Source organism: Cyprinus carpio, chromosome B13, assembly GCF_018340385.1.
Source record: "Cyprinus carpio isolate SPL01 chromosome B13, ASM1834038v1, whole genome shotgun sequence".
NCBI classification, from domain to species: Eukaryota; Metazoa; Chordata; class Actinopteri; order Cypriniformes; family Cyprinidae; genus Cyprinus; species Cyprinus carpio.
In genome coordinates, this window is record NC_056609.1 from 30,242,131 (window position 1) to 30,258,720 (window position 16,590).

Sequence of the window (16,590 nt, forward strand, 5' to 3'; positions counted from 1 at the left end):
TGGTAAACACTCCAAATTTACACAATAAACAGACAGAACATTTTCCATGCAGAAAAAGCGACTCACAGGAATTATGTTCCTAGTTTTATCCACCTAGAAAAGTAATCCACTGCAAGAATGACAATAACATGGATTTACTGAATAATTCAAAAAGCTGACATTTCTGCTTTTATATGCTGCTCTGTTTACTGCCATTGTAAGTAATATAGTAAATGTAGTAATGGAAATTATAGCATAAATGATAATTATAGATCTGTAGTATTAGCAGATATCATTCTGAATAATCGGTATCAGTATTTGTATCGGTATCAGCAGATAACATTTTGAATAATTTGGCTGTCAGTATCTGTATAGCCAGGTATCATTCTGAACAATCTGTTAGTGGTATCATTGTGAATAATCTGCTATCGGTATCGGCAGATATCATTCTAAATAATCATATCGGCATTTATCATTCTGAATAATCTGGTATCAGTATCGGCAGATATTCTTAATAATCATATCGGCAGATATCATTGTGAATAATCTGCTATCAATATCGGCAAATATTCGGAATAGTCATATCGGCAGATATTGTGAATAATCTGCTATCGGTATCGGCAGATATTCTGAATAATCATATTGGCACATATCATTATGGATAATTGGTATCGACAGATATCACTCTGAATTATCGCCAAACCTTATCGGCAGATATTATTCTGAATAATCACTATTGGTATCAGCAAATGTCATTCTGAATAATCGGCAGATTTATTTATTTTTTTGAATAATCACTATAGGTATCAGAAGATTTTATTCTAAATAATCACTATTGGTATCGGCAGATATTATTCTGAATAATCACTATTTGTATCGGCAGATATTATTCTGAATAATCACTATTTGTATCGGCAGATATTATTCTGAATAATCACTACTGGTGTTGGCAAATATTATTCTGAATAATCACTATTTGTATCGGCAGATATTATTCTGAATAATCACTATTTGTATCGGCAGATATTATTCTGAATAATCACTATTTGAATCGCCAGATATTATTCTGAATAATCACTACTGGTGTTGGCAAATATTATTCTGAATAATCACTATTGGTATCGGCAGATATTATTCTGAATAATCACTATTTGTATCGGCAGATATTATTCTGAATAATCACTATTGGTATCGGCAGATATTATTCTGAATAATCACTATTTGTATCGGCAGATATTATTCTGAATAATCACTATTTGTATCGGCAGATATTATTCTGAATAATCACTATTGGTTTCGGCAGATATTATTCTGAATAATCACTATTTGTATCGGCAGATATTATTCTGAATAATCACTACTGGTGTTGGCAAATATTATTCTGAATAATCACTATTTGTATCGGCAGATATTATTCTGAATAATCACTGTTTGTATCGGCAGATATTATTCTAAATAATCACTATTGGTATCGGCAGATATTATTCTGAATAATCACTATTTTTATCGGCAGATATTATTCGGAATAATCACTATTGGTGTTGGCAGGATATTATTCTGAATAATCACTGTTTGTATCGGCAGATATTATTCTGAATAATCACTATTTGTATCGGCAGATATTATTCTGAATAATCACTATTTTTATCGGCAGATATTATTCGGAATAATCACTATTGGTGTTGGCAGATATTATTCTGAATAATCACTGTTTGTATCGGCAGATATTATTCTGAATAATCACTATTTGTATCGGCAGATATTATTCTAAATAATCACTATTTGTATCGGCAGATATTATTCGGAATAATCACTATTGGTATCGGCAGATATTATTCTGAATAATCACTACTGGTGTTGGCAGATATTATTCTGAATAATCACTACTGGTGTTGGCAAATATTATTCTGAATAATCACTATTGGTATTGGCAGATATTATTATGAATAATTTGTTTTGGTATCGGCAGATATTATTCTTAATAATCACTATTGGTATCGGCAGATATTATTCTAAATTATCACTATTTGTATCGGCAGATATTATTCGGAATAATTACTATTGGTATCGGCAGATATTATTCTAAATAATCACTATTGGTATCGGCAGATATTATTCTGAATAATCACTACTGGTGTTGGCAAATATTATTCTGAATAATCATTATTGGGGTTGGCAGATATTATTCTGAATAATCACTACTGGTGTTGGCAAATATTATTCTGAATAATCACTATTGGTATTGGCAGGTATTATTATGAATAATCAGCTATCGGTATTGGCAAATATCATTCTCCATAATCGGCTACTGGTATTGGCTGAGAGATTTGATATCGGTGCAACCCTAATAATTCTCCTTCTCTGTTGAGTCTCTACTGGTCTTCCAGACACACGCGCATAAATTATCGTACTTACTAACACACAGAAATGATTCAACATGATGTGATGGTTAAAAGTACAGGTAGTAGGTCCAGTAGAGCAGATTTACGATGACGAACGACAGCGGGAAGGTTAACCGTGAGTAGTTGTCTATATAATGTGGGTTTTCCACATGACAGCAGTTAATGGATCTCAGGATCTTCCTCAGGACGGAGATGTTTTTGGCACAGCGGCTAAAGAGCTCTGCTGGGGCCTCGGCAGTCTTGGGTTCGCTGGCGGTCGGGCTGGAGGGTGCGAGGCCAGGCTCTCCACCGGCGGTGGGCGTGGGTGCCGGAGATTCTTTGCGCCGCTTTAGCCGTAAAGAATTGCTGGCGATGGTGGTGACGATGCCATTCATCTCCTCCTCACACTCTTGCATGTGATGACCGTACTGACAGAAAGAAACACAGAGACGAGAGAAAATGAGCAATGAAATTCAACATGAAAATCAATAAGACCAAAAGTATGATGAGATGATATCAACAATAAATGATTACGATGATGATGATGACAATAACAATAATGACTATAATTTACATTTTAAGAATTTGTGAGTGGTTCTTACCCATGCAAAAGTCACATTAAAGGGATAGTTTACCAAAATTTTTAATTTGCTGTTAATTTACTCACCCTCAGGCCATCCAAGATGTAAGTGACTTTTTTCTTCAGTATAACAGTAAGGAAGATTTTTAGCTGAAACCGTGGTCCTTGGATCATTCTTTTGAACTGATTCTTTTTAGTGAACTAGTTGAACCGATGCCCATTGTTTCAGTTAAAAATCTTATTTATTGTTCTACTGAAGAAAAAAAAGTCACCTACATCTTGTATAGAACACACTATGATGATGATGATGATGATGATGATGATGTTCCTCTCTTACCATAAGTGCGTTGTTGCAGTCTGGGTGGTGTAGCGTGCAGAAGTGGGCCACAGCGTACTCTATCAGCGCTCCAAAGATGAAGCTGAAGCAGATGCCCAGGTACACATCGATGGCCTTGATGAAGCAGTTGGCGTTGGGCAGAGATGTCCGTGCACCCATCATCAGTGTGGTCATCGTCAGGACAGTCGTCACGCCTGTAACACGCACCAATAAGACACACAGAGTCAGCTGAGAGGCTTGTCTGCCCAGTTCTGAATAGGGCTGAAACAATTAGTCGAGCAATTCAAGAGAAGACAGCACTTCAGAGCAAACGCAGCCAAAACTGAAGCTGCCGAGGGGCGTTTGGATGAATATGTAAATATAAGCTGCATGCTTTCCTCTCATTAATAAAATACACACAACAAAAATTGACCGCGGTGTGAAAGCAGCAGTTAAAAACACATCTGATTACAGCAGTGTGGATGTTTGCACGAGCTCTGAAGTTCACCAGTAAAGTCTAGTCACGTCCAGTCAGGTTTATTTGTATCGTACTTTATGCAACAGATAGCCTTAAATCAAGCAGCTTTACAGTATTAAACAAGGAAAACCAGAGTCACTCTCGCTTTCAGTTAGTTAACATATTTTATTTTTCTTAAATATAAATTGCACAGCCAATGAAAAGCATTACCGTACCTATGCAGATGCGAGCGGGGACGGATGATTGGCTGATCCAGAAAGAGACCCAGGACAGCACCACCAGCAGGCTGGACGGCACGTACGTCTCCAGGATGAAGTACAGGATGCTCCTCTTCAGCTCGAAATGAAAGATCAGCTTGGGATAATTTCCTGGGAGGAGATTCAAAGTAGTGATATAAAACATTAATGCTGTCCAAGTACAAAATCTTCAAGACCATCAATAAATCAGAGATTAAGAAGTTATTGGAGTGGTTTCTATGGCCAAGTTCACACTGTAAAGTTTCAGGAGTGACAACCATAACATTATCATTCCAGTTTTGTGTGTGTATGGAACAGAACTCACTCTCGTAACTGCGATGGTTGACACCATAGCAACGTTTTGGTATCCACTACCAACCAAAGACTCATTATGTTCAGTGTTTTTAACTAAACCACTGTTGACAGAGGAGTCATGTTTGTTTAGGTTTGAAAGGCTATTTTGTAGAGTGTGCTCTTGAATGGTTGCCATGTCCACTTATTATAAGCGACACTTATTAAGCATCTTTGGGCTTATTGTTTGAGCTTGGCTTAATAAGTGATCCAGTTTACAGAGTTAATAAAGTAGGCAGGTGCAGGTCGTGACATTTTGGTATGTGACTTATTTCCAAGATAAAGCATCTGGATTTGTTCTTACTTGCTGTTCTTTTCTAGCAAGATCTGGCAACATTAAAAAGTCAAAACATACTCTTTGATTTCTTGCACAGCACATACAGAAAACTCACAACTCTGATACATGTTTAAATACACCTTTAACAACTAGTTCAGTTCGGTTCCGTACACACTGTATAGAATTTCTGTAAACGTTGTGTTCACTACCTGCATTTTTCACGAGTTGATTGCAGAATGTGTTTGTCACTGCTTTAAATGACTGAACTGTGTGTACAGAACAGGATTGTACATAGCCTATGCCACTCTTAAAATAACAGGAATGATGGTCATTTTGAAGTATTAGAGCAAATTATTGTTCTGGAGTCACTGCTGAACTCACAAAGCAATAATCTGCCATAAACAAGAAACATGGCCACCTCAGTGTAATTTCTGATGCAGCAGGTGTTATTATCTGCTGTTGTTTAATAAGCTGCTCCACAGACATTAGATGTGTAACTGTGGTGTGTTTGTGGTCTTGTGTACCCGTCTCATAAACGGCCTCGGATTCTGAGGTATAATGATCCTCTATGGTGTACTGAGCCAGTCTCAGCGTGTCCAAACCGCTCACAGAGTCGTTCCCACGCGCCCAGTAAAACATCACGTCATTGATGTTATAACCCCCTGTGAACAAACAGCATATGTAAAAATCACACTTTCATATGTGGGAAATAAATCAGATATGTCACGTCGTAGATCAACATGCATGGTCAGTTTACCCTTGAATCATACAATACACAGACAATTTGTGACCCTGGAACACAAAACCAGACAAAGGGTCAATATTTCGAAATTGAGATTTATGCATCATCTGAAAGCTGAATAAATTAAAAAATCAAAATATTGAGAAAATCACCTTTAAAGTTGTCCAAATTAAGTTCTTAGCAATGTATATTACTAATCAAAAAATGAAGTTTTAATATATTTACAGTAGGAAATTTATGAACTCTCTTCATGGAACATGATCTTTATTTAATATCCTAATGATTTTTGGCATAAAATAAAAATCCATAATTTTGACCCACACAATGTATTGTTGTCTATTGCTACAAATATATCCCAGAGACTTAAGACTGCTTTTGTGCTCCAGGGTCACATTTATGAATTGCACTATATACTGTAAGTATTACACTGAAATGGGCAAAAATATACATGTTCAGTCAAAAGCTTGGGATTGGTTAGATTTGTTAATGTCTCTTCAGCTCACCAGGGCTGAACTGATTTGATTCAAAATCCTGTAAAATTGTGAAATATTATTATAATTTAAAACAGCTGTTTTCTGTGTGAGTATATGTTAAACTGTAATTTGTTTCTGTGATGTGCAGCTGTATTTTCAGCATCATTACTCCAGTCTTCAGTGTCACATGATCTTCAGAAATCATTCTAATATGATGATTTGCTGCTCAAGAAACATTTCTGATTATTATCAATGTTGAACACAGTCGTGCTGCACAATATTTTCATGAAAACTGTAATACGTTAATTTTTCATGATTTACAGATGAATAGAAAGTAAAAAAAAAAGCATTTATTTGAAATATAAATATTTTGTAATATTATAAATGTCTTTACTGTCACAATTTAATGCATCCTTGATGAATAAAAGTATTCATTTCTAAAAGAAAGAAATGTGTAGTGTATTTGTTTTAATATTAATAAATTCTCACACTTGCTTTGTTCAGTGAAAACAAAAATTAAAGTATTAATGCTTAACCAAAGACGCAAGACTACAAGTTCAATGTTTTTGCAGTTTCATAAAAACAACATTTTAACAACAGATTAAATGATTTTAAATAATTCTTTCTTATGACGTTATTATGAACAAGAGAAGATAATTTGATGCATGCAGGTCAGTTCTGGTGTGATCTGATAAGGGACACATTATGAATGCAGTCTAATTAATTCATATTTATTTATACATTCAGATATTAAGCATTAGATTTCATATGTTGATGTGTAGTGACTCCACATGTATGGGTGTGTAATATCAGTATGTGTGCTCTTGGTGGCGCTGTGTGACAGTAATCAGATGTTGAGCATCTGTGAGATGTGTATTCTGGATCTCAGACTCCCCGAGGACAGGAACAGCACGTGACCGAGTGTTTCTAATCACACACACGACTGTGAGCCACTGCCGTCTCACTTTATATATCTGTACAGTAAACTGTGATTTCGACTTTGCAATTAAGACATGCAATATGCTGCACTGCAGGGAGCGGGTTCTGTCTTGATGTGGCTCACTGCGTGGCACACGAATATAACGTCTAGATGAAAGGCCATGATTCAAAGAGACTTTAGAAACCCTCATTTGAAACAAAGCCTCCTTTGAACATCTCAATCCACCGAGTCTGCATATGACACCACGAGGACGGAGAATCTTTCATTGTGCCGGTCTCACCATTTCTGTCAAACGTCGTATAAATATTTGAGCTCAATTTCAGAAGCGTTTGACCCGAACGTCGACATGAAGCTGAATACTGTACATTTCCAAAAATAAAAGTCAGATTGCATGTAACGTCTGCCAAATGCATGGATGGTTTAATGTTCGAAAAGATGCCATTTGTGTTCAGACAAGTGATGTACAACTTCTGGAAGAAATATGTGACAGATACAGTATCATGGGATGGTATTACTTCACGTTTTCTTAAAAATGCACAAAGCAACTGAAGAGCTCAGTGAGCAAAAGCCATTATTTCTAAATTAACAGTAAAAGAAACTTGTAAAAATGGCAAAAGAGCTGTGCATTATGTTCATATAAAAGATTGTGCAAATAATTCTAATTGGAAAATTTGAGCAAAAAATATCTGGCTAATTTGGGACAAAATGTGCTTAAATCGTTGTTTCATAAAAAAATATAATTGAAAAAGAACTGCACATTATGTTCGTATGAAAAATTGTGTAAATAAATAAATTGTGTATTGTGTGAAAAAAAAAAAAAAATTCTGGCCTTTCAGAATTTGGGAGAAAATGTGCTTTAATATTTTCATGTAAAATACATGTAAAAAATTGCAAAACAAACAAATAAATAAATAAAACTGCAGAAAAAAATGAAAGGGTGTATAAATAATTTGCTTTGGAAAATCTATGAGGAAAAAAATTGACTTTCAGAATTTTTGAGAAAATGTGCTTAAATCATAATTTCATGAAAAATTATGCTTGCGAATGTAAAAATTGCAAAATAATTATGAAATGTTCATATGATTGTTCAAATAAATAATGTGAAAAATCTAGCCTTTTTTTAGCAAAATCTGCATAAATCATATTTCATGAAAATCTATAGCAAAATAACTGCATATTATGTTTATATAAAATACTTTGCTAATTATTTTCTTTGGAAAACCTGTCGAAAAATTATTAAATAATGTCATAATGCAAACAACAACAAAACGCTTCCACTTTATAACAAGGTTCATTAGTTAACTTCATCAGTTTAACATGAACTAAGAATGAACAATACTTCTACAGCATTTATTAATCCTAGTCAGTGTTCATTTCAGCATTTACTGTGAACTAACATGAACAAACCTTGAACGACTGTATTTTTATTAACTAACATTGACAAAGATGAATATATAGTTTAATAAATGTATTGTTCATTGTTTGCTGATCTTAGTTAATACATTAACTAAAGTCAACAAGTGACACATTGTAAAGTGTTACCAAAAAAAACCTCTCAAAAGCAGCTCTCGGTCGTTTCATTAGAGAAAGATTTGTGGGTGACAGACTGAGACTAAAGAAGCTCCTCGAACCCTCCTACTCTTTAAGCCGCTGCTCTTATATAAACACCAGAGATCCACATCCAGAGCTCACAGGCAGCTGGAGAAGAACGAGGAGATCAGAGAACGGCAGAAGAGAGAAAGATAAAGTCAGCACGAAGAGAAAGCAGCTTTAGGGGCCAAACGAAAGCAAATCAGGTTCCATGGGAAACTAAATTGACCTGAATCCACACACACATCAATACAGGAGCATCTTGGACTGGTTTCTGTCTGTCTGTAACATTTCTTTACATAAACGATCTTATGCAACATTGCATATCAATGCATGGAAATTAAACAGACGTAATGTGGTGTGTTTGGATGCAACCACAACATGTTCTTATCAAATATATAACATTGTGCAGTTGTATGAGTACAGATGTCACAAACAAGAGCCTAAAAACATCAGGTTGTTGTCAGAGCAACACTTTGGGGAAGCAAAAGCTGGAAATGCGTGTTTTCTTACAGCTCTCCAGTTGTAAGGTGCACGTCTGTTTGTCCATCGGATATTTGGTCAGATCCATGTTACAGGCCACAGTCGTGGTGATCCTACAGAGAAAAACACATAAACACCGACATGTTCTCATCATTTCTGATGTTTAATGAAAGGTAAAGAGACACAGACTGCAGAACATCCCATCCGTTATCAGTATTTTAGTCTTGCTTTCCAGGAAAAGATATCTAAACATCATTAAACCAAGCAATTAAAAAAAAAAAAAAAAATCCAGGTTTTCTGTGCTTGTTTGTAGAGCTGCATGATTTGGAAAAATGTTTTGATTCTATATAAATATGGCTATAATAATAATAATAATAATAATAATAATAATAATAATAATAATAATAATATCAAAATAATATCAAAATAATAAAAACTATTATTATTATTATTATTATTATTACGTAAAACATAAACAAATGTATAATAATAAATATTTTTATAATAATTTGTTTTGTTATTTATCAAAAAAATTCAGGTATTCTGTGCTTGTTTGTAGAGCTGCATGATTTGAAAAAATGTTTTGAATCTATAAAAATATGGCTAAAATAATAATAATAATAATAATAATAATAATAATAATAATAATAATAATAATAATAATAATAATAATAATAATATCAAAATAATAAAAAGTATTATTATAATTATTACGTAAAACATAAACAAATGTATAATAATAAATATTTTTATAATAATTTGTTTTGTTATTTATCAAAAAAAATTCAGGTATTCTGTGCTTGTTTGTAGAGCTGCATGATTTGGAAAAATGTTTTGATTCTATAAAAATATGGCTTAAATAATAATAATAATAATAATAATATCAAAATAATAAAAAGTATTATTATTATTATTACGTTAAACATAAACGAATGTATAATAATAAATATTTTTATAATAATTTGTTATTTATTATTATTTGTCATTTATTATTTTTTAAATAAAAACTAAATAAACATCCTCTAAATATTTAAATAAGATGCAAAACTGAATTCAGAATTATTTAGTTTGAATTGTTATTCATTTTTAACCAGTTTTGAACTGAATATTATTATTGCTATTACCAGTAATAATAACTACTTATATTATTGTATACTTAATTATTTATATTTATTATTCTTACTCATTACTGTCATTTTTAATAATTAATAATAAAAAATACATAAATGAATAATAATACATGATTAAAAAATATATATATTGACAATAACAATAATAATATTTTAAATGATGATGATTACTATTGTTGTTAGTAAATACAAATATAAAGATTACTAACTGAATTCAGACTAAATATTAGTCCAGCTCGAGCAGATTCACAGCTATATATATATATATATATACATCTGTGCTAAAGCCTCACCGGAGCGCATAGAGCACGGTTCCGTTGGGAAAGATCCGGATCAGTCGGTTCTCCACGGTGATGTCGTGCAGGAAGGACTTCTTGGAGTCCACTATAAAGGTGTCTGGGACCCACAGCAGCTCCACCAGTCGCCCGTCCAGACTCAAGCTCTTATTACCGTCAAACACAAGCCGCTCGTCTGTCCAGCGCTGCCGGAGGAAGATCGTGGCCGTGTAATCCTGCCATTCAACAACAGCAGCTCGATCAGCAACGAATGAAGTTTTTATAATACAACAGCACAGCATCCATAAAGATTTAGCAAACAATAAAAATATACATTTTCCCATTTTATGAACAGAACAACATAAACTGTGAGATTATCCAAAGATTAATACATGAGGTTAAGAATATGAACAAACCCTTAAACCTCTTTTGAATATTTTAATATTATTTTGAATTATTATTATTGTTTTGTTTTAATTTATAATTTTTTTTAATTAATTTAACATTTTTAATTTATTATTTTATTTAATTATTTATTATTATTTAAAAACATTAATATTGATAATAAAAATAATAATAACTATTTTAATATTATATATTTTGTATTAGTATTATTGTTATTATAAAAATGAGCATTTCTAAGCAACATTTTTATTATTTATTATTATAATTTACGTTTTGAATTATTATTATCATTATTAATCATGTAAAAAAACATTTAAAAATGTTATATTTAATAATAGTTATTATTTTTTTAAAAACAAAAAAACTACTTTTAATAATAATAATAATAATAATAATAATAATAACTATTATTATTTTTATTATTATTATAAAAATAAGCATTTTTAAACAATATTTTTAAATTATGTATTATTATTATTTCTGTTTTAAATTATTATTATCATTATTAATCATGTAAAAACAAACTTTTAAAAATTTTATATTTATTAATAATTTTTATTATTTAAAAAAACAAACAAAAACAAAAAAATTTGAGCAATCAATCAACCAATCAATTATCATTCAGTCAATCAATAAATCAATCAATCAATCAAAAATAATAATGAGCACATAACAAATTTTGAAGTCATCATTCATGAAAACTATTGTATATTTTAATTTCACTCCCAGGTGTGGTGCGTGTTTCTCACCATGTTGATCTCTGATATCGTATCAATGCTGGCGATGTCTAAACTCATGCCCACCGTGACGGGACCATCTGAAGAACAGAGACGAGAGAAGCCATGTAAACATCACGTACATCTGCAGCTCTGCAATACTTCAGAGTTCAGAGAATCGTTGATAAAGATGCAACTCTCAGCTGTTTACACTGAAGTGACTAGGTTTACACTTGCTTAGTTCATGCATTCTTTGCGAATCCCAATAGTTGGTTATATTTTGCAATAAAAAAAAAAAAATAAAAAAAAAAAAGTTTTTCCAGAACGCTGAACTGATTCGATATAATGATTTAGATTTGAAATAAATAAAAATGATAATAAAAATAATAGTAATAAAATCTAAAACTAAAAACTACAATAACATCTCAATTGTACTAAAATAACATGCGAGTATGCATATTTGTTCGGGAGCTACACAGGCTCCATTGCATGTTATTGCATTTTTGTAATGTCTCAGAGTCGCCACAAGGGGCGCTATAGTGCTAATTCAAATAAAAAGAGCAGCAGTTTAAAGAGAATCTTGCTGAGAAGGTTAGTTAAACTCTTGGCATGTTGTTACGTACAACGAAACCGTGTCTTTATTGACTTCTGAGCATCTTTCTCTCACTTCCTGATTGATGATTCTGTGCCTTAGATTCTCATTTGAATGTGTAGCATAACCAAGCATCAATCAAATTGTTTTAAATGAAAATGTGGGAGTGAGTCACCGTTCACCCACATATACACGCACAGGCATTAAACATCCATTACGTCCTTACTGTCAAAGAAAGGCCGGAGGTATTTGTTGTATCCTTCCATCAGTTTCTTGATGGTCGGGGGAAGAATCTCTCCGTCTTTCACCTCGGCGCTGAGCAGAGAGTTCTCCAGAAACCTGTGGGAGAAACACGGAGGAATATGAATAGAGAGAAAGAAGGCTTCGCTTCCTCTGCACTCTCATTATTTCAGGGCAGATCGCTGATGAACGGTTTGGTTTCAGAGTAAAATCAGCGGCCCACACTGATAACAGTGTTCAGATCCCACAACAACCTTACATTAAGATAGAGAGACATAGAGAGACATAGAGAGAGAGAGAGAGAGAGAGAGAGAGAGAGAGAGAGAGAGAGAGAAAGAGAGAGGGTAAAATTATCTCATTTTCATAATTGGATTACTTTGATCCGTCAGTGTGGAGGACCTGAAAACATACCATCAGCACTCGGATTTCATCATGTTTCGCTTTTACACACAGCAGCAGAAATACGCCTGCACCTTCAGCAGAAACTAAAGCGCATTTATGATGCCATCAGAGACTTGTGCATGTGTGTGATGTACAGTAAATACAGCAACACACCGAGACGTGCTAATAACCTTTTCTAAAAAAACTTTCTTTTTTTTTCTTCTGATAAAAATCTGTGCTTGATTGTAGAGCTACACAGTTTGGCTGAGATGTGATTATATATTATTATGGCCATAATAATAATAATAATAATAATAATAATAATAATAATAATGAAAAAAAAAATATTATTGCTATTTTAGTATTTCACTATAAACTAAAAAAAGAGTATTTACACAATTTGGCCAAAATGTAGGATTTTATATTAATAAGACATTAATACTACTACTACTACTACTACTAATTATTAGTAGTATTATTATTATCATTATTGAAAAAGAAAATAATAAATATTATTACTGTTTTAATATTTGACTGTAAAACAAACAAACAAACAAACAAAAAAAGTTTGGAAAAAAAATTGTGATATAGTATGGCTATAATAATAATAATAATAATAATAATATAAGTATTATTATTACTATTTTAACATTTCACTGTAAAATAAAAAAAATAGTATTTAAGAAAAATAGGATCATCATTATCTTGATGATATTATATTTTACATGGAAACTATAAATAAAAAAAATAAATAATAATAATATAATTTTTTTTTTTTTTATTTAAAATTTTATTGTTTGTTTATTTTTTTTTTATTTTTCTTTTTTTTTTTTTTAAATGGAAATTAATTAAGAAATAAAAACAGCAATATATATAATATATATATATATATATATATAAATAAATATATATATATATATTGCTGTTTTTATTTCTTAATTTTCAAATGTTAAACAATCAAAATTAGATCTTAAAGCTTCACTCTTTGTAGATAAGCGCTTCTCATTACAAGTTTGGGAAGATGTTTGTGCTCGCGTGTTCATAAACACAGTGCCACACTTCACTCTGAAACACGCAGTGCATATTTTAATTTCATGAACTCACAGCCTTTGCGATTTGAACATTTTTTAATCAAAGCATGCTAAAGTTACTGCAGATAAAGATATGGCTTAATGCTTTTAAGTTGCTGTTATCAAAAATAATCAAAAATAATCCAAGTGATCGTGCTGAAGGCCTGAGGGATGAAGGAGAAAAAAAGCAGAAAACTTAAATGTTTCAGAGCGTAGAGAACTCAAACATTTATATCTGTTCCAAGATCAAAAAATGTTTAAGTGCGTTTCTTACTAGATTAGCTTACCGTACTCGTTTGTGTCTATATTTAATACGTCCAAAAAGAAATTTCACCACAAACATCTCAGAAAGTTGAAACATAAATGACAACTTCCTCGATCTGTAGAAGAGCAACATCTGAGAAACTGTTGTGCAGATAAATACTGACTGAAAATAAAGTAGGACACTATACAAACAGCCAAGAGACACGATCCGAACCGCTCTCGCAAGACCAACCCTCGTTTGCTCCAGAAAGCTCCTCCGCCTCGTTACTCAGGTGTTTAACAGGTGTGACACCTGACAACCACAGCAGTGTTCAGATGGATCTCTGTGTGTGTGTGTGTGTGATGAGTGGCAGTGGATACGGAGTGTGTTTTATCACACACACAGGAGTGTTTGTGTCTGTGTTTCTCTTCCAGGCCTGTAGGTCGTGTGTGGGATCAGAAGAACCTCTCCAGCTCCGAATCTGACAGTGATTTGCTTTCATTACACAGTCAGGACTAGAGATGGGAGAAAATATCGATTCTCCGATGCATCGCGGTTCTCTCTTCAACGATTCTTGAATCTATTCTAACTTGGTTTTTACTTTAGATGTGCTTCATTTATGCCGATTTGAATGCAGAATGTATTAGATGCACACTTTCACGTGCGCTTCGTGTTTGTCCTGAAGCTCGATCGCGGCTGAGTTTAAATGCACCTGCATCTCTGAACACTTTCATGATATGAAATTGATGTAAACACAGTCAGTTATGTTTTCTGTGATCTGTGCATTAGTGTGAATGCAGCCTATTAAAGCTGCCGCTGTCTATGATCACATCGGATATAATCAAACGGCAATAATGCTGAGGAAAAAAGAAAAACCCATAACTATGATTGTCTGTAAACTGTAAACTTAAATCACTCTCAGATACTGAAAATACTTTTTTGTTTATCACTTGTAATTGTCTTTTTCTCCCTTAATTACTTTATATATATATGATACAATAAAAAATAAATAAATAAATAAATAAATAAACATTTATATTTATAAAACAAACAAAAAAAGAATTAATCAGAAAATGAAGCCTATTTGGCATCAAAAGATTTTTATTTATGTATTTGTTTGTATTGCTACCTTCTTCATAACTAGAATTTTTTTACACTTTAGATGATTTTTTGTTTTTACACTTTTAGACAATTGAAATATCAAAAATGTAAAGAAATCCTACCGGTCCTAAAATAGTCTATTTTCCTCGAGATAAAAACTTTTGCTTTTGATTTTGGGTAAAATATGACCCAGACTTCATGACAGGTTTTTTTTCTTTAGATGCACTCATTAAAATAAACACAGCAGCACTTCTAACAGACAATCTGACAGCTTTTGTTTCTTAACGATTAAATTTAGAAAAGAGGGGGATGCAAGAGAAACAGCAGACAACTTCAGACATGAAAGGAGCATTTTATTTTTATTTTTGGATTGGACTGAAGTCATGCAGCAGTGAAATCAGCTCATATCAGCTCGTATGATTCTGTGATTGACAGCCGCTCATCTGAGGATCATGCCTTCACTTCTACTGTTAATGCCATCTGAACATCATGTAATTGGGACGGATTCATCTGCAAATAGGATTCATTCCTCCAGAACCTGTTGTAATGATTTAGCAGACAATGATTTGGTAGATGCATGCATTTGTATTTGCATAGAAATAAACCTGCCAAAAACAGGGCAGTATGGATGCACTGCAAAAAATGTATCCCTACAGTAAATCACTTCAGGAAACGTATTTAACAGAGGAATGCATTGATTCTCCACATCTGACCTGAAGGTACAGCATTTCTCCAGCACAGACATGTAAAACAGAGCCTCACATCATTAGTGTCTTTCATCTCTTCTGGCTTCAGTCCTCGTCTAACAGGCTGGTTTGATGTTGGAGGTGCTGAGGAGGTCATGAGCATCAAGGTGACACACTGACAGCCCTTTAAAAAGGCCTGGTTTTGTCAAGTGTGTGTGTGTGTGTGTGTGTGTATGGCTGGTTATGATGTTGGAGAATTACATGTTTTTCTTTAACAGATTTCTCTGATAAATTAGAATTTTATATATTATATATATATATATATATATATATACACACATATATAGATAGACAGACAGATAGATAGATATAGAACAACTGCGGTACATATTTTGACAGAAATTGATTAACATGGTAAAGACTTCAAAGTTGCATGACTTATAGGTACAAAAAGCGCACGCAATAATGTCTATACATGACCTGGAGAAAAGCTTTACGCCAGTATTTCCATTCATCTAAATAGAAGAAGCTCGTCTGCGGTTTCAAAAAGGCAGCATTAAAGAATTGTGTGAGGAACAAACCGCAATGTCAGCCTTTACAAACCACACCTTCACTATTTAATAAAAACATTATTCAGATTGTTCCACAGAGAATTCTCTGTCCAAGTCGAGTCTGATGTCACACATATCTGACAGCGTATATTAGACAAGAGGAAGGGTCAAACTATACAAACTATCCTCTCCCATCATCCATGAAGAGGATGAACCTTGTGTTTTCTCGTGATTCCCTTCAGATCAGAACCGGTCTCATGTTCCTGTGGTTCTGGATGGACGGATCTGAGAACATCTAATCAATGTAGAGCTGAAGATTCAATCCCTACTGCAGTAAACGCTTCACAGACCATGACATCACTGACATAAAACA

The 16,590-nt window shown here is 33.0% G+C and overlaps 1 protein-coding gene across 2 annotated transcripts in view; it reads right to left on the bottom strand.

Annotated features, from left to right (window-relative positions):
- Nucleotides 1-1,783: 1,783 nt before the first annotated feature.
- The window catches only part of LOC109066953 (gamma-aminobutyric acid receptor subunit pi-like), a 44,759-nt gene continuing 29,952 nt past the window's right edge, over nt 1,784-16,590 (bottom strand). For both annotated transcript variants that reach the window (XM_042737610.1, XM_042737609.1), the window contains exons 3-10: nt 12,171-12,283; nt 11,386-11,453; nt 10,250-10,467; nt 8,857-8,939; nt 5,123-5,260; nt 3,950-4,102; nt 3,278-3,471; nt 1,784-2,788 (exon numbers count right to left, since the gene is read on the bottom strand). In XM_042737610.1, the coding sequence (XP_042593544.1) occupies nt 2,429-2,788; nt 3,278-3,471; nt 3,950-4,102; nt 5,123-5,260; nt 8,857-8,939; nt 10,250-10,467; nt 11,386-11,453; nt 12,171-12,283 (1,327 nt within the window). In that variant the 3' untranslated portion in view covers nt 1,784-2,428. The remainder of the gene's footprint in view (nt 2,789-3,277; nt 3,472-3,949; nt 4,103-5,122; nt 5,261-8,856; nt 8,940-10,249; nt 10,468-11,385; nt 11,454-12,170; nt 12,284-16,590) is intronic.